This window comes from Etheostoma cragini, unplaced genomic scaffold (genome assembly GCF_013103735.1).
Source record: "Etheostoma cragini isolate CJK2018 unplaced genomic scaffold, CSU_Ecrag_1.0 ScbMSFa_3110, whole genome shotgun sequence".
NCBI classification, from domain to species: domain Eukaryota; kingdom Metazoa; phylum Chordata; class Actinopteri; order Perciformes; family Percidae; genus Etheostoma; species Etheostoma cragini.
In genome coordinates this window covers 14,441-17,975 of record NW_023267345.1, presented here as the reverse complement: position 1 = coordinate 17,975, position 3,535 = coordinate 14,441, and the positions used below count along the sequence as shown (strand labels likewise).

The 3,535-nt window shown below is 48.8% G+C and overlaps 1 protein-coding gene across 1 annotated transcript in view; it reads left to right on the top strand.

Moving 5' to 3' along the window:
- The first annotated feature begins 152 nt into the window (after positions 1 to 152).
- Positions 153 to 3,535, top strand: part of LOC117940723 (H/ACA ribonucleoprotein complex subunit DKC1-like) — a 4,943-nt gene continuing 1,560 nt past the window's right edge. The window contains exons 1-5 of the mRNA XM_034865901.1: positions 153 to 370; positions 623 to 687; positions 884 to 1,010; positions 1,396 to 1,526; positions 1,707 to 1,850. Of these exons, the coding sequence (XP_034721792.1) occupies positions 893 to 1,010; positions 1,396 to 1,526; positions 1,707 to 1,850 (393 nt within the window). The 5' untranslated portion in view covers positions 153 to 370; positions 623 to 687; positions 884 to 892. The remainder of the gene's footprint in view (positions 371 to 622; positions 688 to 883; positions 1,011 to 1,395; positions 1,527 to 1,706; positions 1,851 to 3,535) is intronic.

Below are 3,535 nucleotides of genomic sequence, written 5' to 3'. Positions count from 1 at the left end.
AGAGGTTTCGCTAACAGGACTGAACTCTGTGATGTCACCTTCTCTTGGCTGTCTGACCAATCCCTGACAAGAACACACCCCCACACAAAGACACGCGGATGCGTGCAGCAGTTGCAGGCCACTAGTGTGATTTGGGGGGGCGGAGCTTGTGAAGGTTCCTGATTGTACTTCCTGTTTCCTGTCAGGACGGGCTTCATCAACCTGGACAAGCCTGCTAACCCGTCGTCCCACGAGGTGGTGGCGTGGATCCGGAGGATTCTGCGGGTGGAGAAGACGGGGCACAGCGGCACGCTGGACCCCAAGGTCACCGGCTGCCTGATCGTCTGCGTCGACCGCGCCACGCGATTGGTCAAGTCCCAGCAGAGTGCAGGTATTTCCTGTTTAATGGGGCGCCACTTCCTGTTTGATCCGCGTGTCGCCCCAGTAACTCCAGCGGCCCCCCTTACTATTATGATAATAAATTTCATTTGTAATTTAAAACCTAAGTGCTAGAGGTGAAAAAGGTTTAAATATATAAATGGTCATGTTAGAATGCTCATAGATCATGAGTTCTGCTAGAAAGATGTTTTCAGTCCTTTTCAAAGCCCCCCCTTTTTAAACCCCCCCCCCCCCCCCGTTTCAGGTAAAGAGTACGTGGGGATCGTCCGGCTGCACAACGCCATAGAGAGCGAGCACACGCTGGCCCGGGTGAGTCACAACACAACATCTCTGCTTCATTGATGTCATTTAGGCTGTTTTAATACTGTGTGTGTGTGTGTGTGTGTGTGTGTGTGTGAATATCCATCTATCTCTACTTATAAATGAAGCAGGTAAAAGCCTGTGTTCTGATTGGCCAGCTGTGTCTTGTGTTCTGATTGGCCGGCTGTCATGTGACTGTCTTCAGGGACTGGAGATGCTGACCGGCGCTCTGTTCCAGCGGCCGCCGCTGATCGCCGCCGTCAAACGGCAGCTCCGAGTCCGGACCATCTACGACAGCAAGCTCATTGAGTACGACCCAGAGAGGAGGCTGGGTGAGAGAGCAGTGCTAATAATAACCATTCAGGGGTTTATTAAATCACTGGAGGCTTAATCTGAATATTAGTCAGAGATGGCTAAAGTACGTCCTTCTTGTACTCAAGTAGAAGTACAGATACTCTTCCCGTACTCGAGTAGAAGTACAGATACTTTTGTTAAATACTGCGTTTAATAGTAAATCTGTGAATTCTCCTGGACTGTCGGGGGGGATGATGAGAATCAGAGAGGTTTCGCTAACAGGACTGAACTCTGTGATGTCACCTTCTCTTGGCTGTCTGACCAATCCCTGACAAGAACACACACACACACACACACACACACACACACACACACAGCATGTGATAGCAGCTGATTTTTTTTTGCGTTCCTTGGGTATTTTAGGGATCTTCTGGGTGAGCTGTGAAGCGGGGACATACATCCGGACGCTGTGCGTCCACCTGGGGCTGATGTTGGGGGTCGGAGGTCAGATGCAGGAGCTGAGACGAGTCCGCTCCGGCGTGCTGGGAGAGAAGGTGAGAGCTTCCCGTGTTTCCCGTCTGGGACCCAGAGTGTTGAGTCGCGTCCTGCTGGTCAGTGCAGGTCTGCTAATGAAACTCTGGAACAGGAAACGCAGCGGAGACGTACGCCACCGTCGGTAGAGACGGTGCAGCCTCGCCGCTGTGACATCATCATGACATGTGTCTGGGTTGTAGGACCACATGGTGACGATGCACGACGTTCTGGACGCCCAGTGGCAGTTTGATCACAACAAAGACGAGACGTACCTGAGGCGAGTCATCTTCCCTCTGGAGAAACTGCTGGTGTCCCACAAACGCCTCGTCATGAAGGACAGCGCCGTGAGTTCATAACCAGAAGAATAACACATAACATAGCTGATATAGACGTTATATAAAGGACTTAACTCTGATATAGAAGTTATATAAAGGTCTTCACTCTAAAATATAACTTATATAAAAGGCTTAACTCTAAAATATAACTTGTATAAAGGGCTTAACTCTAAAATATAATTTATATAAAGGACTTAACTCTAATATCTAACTTATATCCCTGTATATATCTATCTTGTATAAAGGACATGACTCTAATATGGAACTTATATCTCGTTACACTCAACTAAAGGATTATTAGGAACACCTGTTAAATTTCTCATTAATGCAATTATCTAATCAACCAATCACATTTAGGGGTGTGGTCCTGGCAGAAGAGCCCACCGGGTACCGCTCATCTCTACTACAAATAGGAACAAGAGGCAACAATTTGCTAGAGCTCACCAAAATTGGACAGTTGAAAACTAAAAAAATGTTGTCTGAGTCTGGTTTCTGTTGAGACCTTCAGATGGTGGAGTCACAATGAGAACATAGATCAATCATGCCTTACCACTGTGCAGGCTGCTGGTGGTGTAATGGTATAGGGGATGTTTTCTTGGCCCACTTTAGGCCCCTTAGCCATTGGGCCTACCTGAGCCTGGTTCCTGACCATGTCTGTCCCTTTATGGCCCCCATGTCCCGTCCTCTGATGGCTCCTTCCAGCAGGACAATAAACCATGTCACAAAGCTCACATCATTTACAGCTGGTTTCTTCAACATGATGATGAGTGCACTGGACTAAAATGTCCCCCCCCCAGTCACCAGATCTCAACCTGGACTAAAATGGCCCCCCAGTCACCAGATCTCAACCAAATAGAGCATCTTCACAACGGGAGCTGCACGCGCGTGCGTGTGATCCTCTCAATATGGGCCAACATGTAGAATTAAGAAAGGGGGTCAAACAGTCTTAGTACGGTGGTCCTAATAATCCTGTAGGGGAGTGGATATATCTTATGGCGGTTTTCCACTGCGTGGTATCTACTCGACACACCTCGACTCTACTCGCCTTTTTGGTTTTCCATTACAAAAAAAAGGCCCTGGGACCTGCTACCAGGGACTTTTTTCAGTACTACCTCAGTCGAGGTTCCCAGCGAGCTGAGGCGAGCCCAAAAGGTGACGTGGAAACCTGCAGACTACTGGTTGGTCGGCTCACTGCGTTGTTAGCAGACAAGAGTGCGCAGTGTGTCCGGAACAAATGGACATTTAAAAAATCAATCTAGCCAGACACCGACAGATTATCTACTCTCTGCACTATTCTCACTTATCAACTGATCAATATTAAGGGCTGTTAGGGGCTTTATGTTTCCAATATTGCACACTGTTACTTTAAAAAAACAAGACAAGTTATCAAAGAAAAGTTTTTATTTAGCTTTTCAAGTAGCGCATCAAACCCTTCCGTACACCCCGGTCTTCTTCCTCTGCACCCCGTGACAGTGTTCCCCCCCCCCCCCCCCCCCCCCCCCCCCCCCCCCCCCCCCCCGGCTCTGCTGGCCCAGATGCATCCCAGTTGTTGTCATAAGTCTCTCCCTTGACTCTCATAAAGATTATACGACGCCCAGTAGGTCAGAACCGGAGATTCACCGGTCGGACGTCGCCCACCAGACGGTCTGCGGCGGCGGTTTTGCAAAGCGTGAATGCTCTGAAACACTAACAGC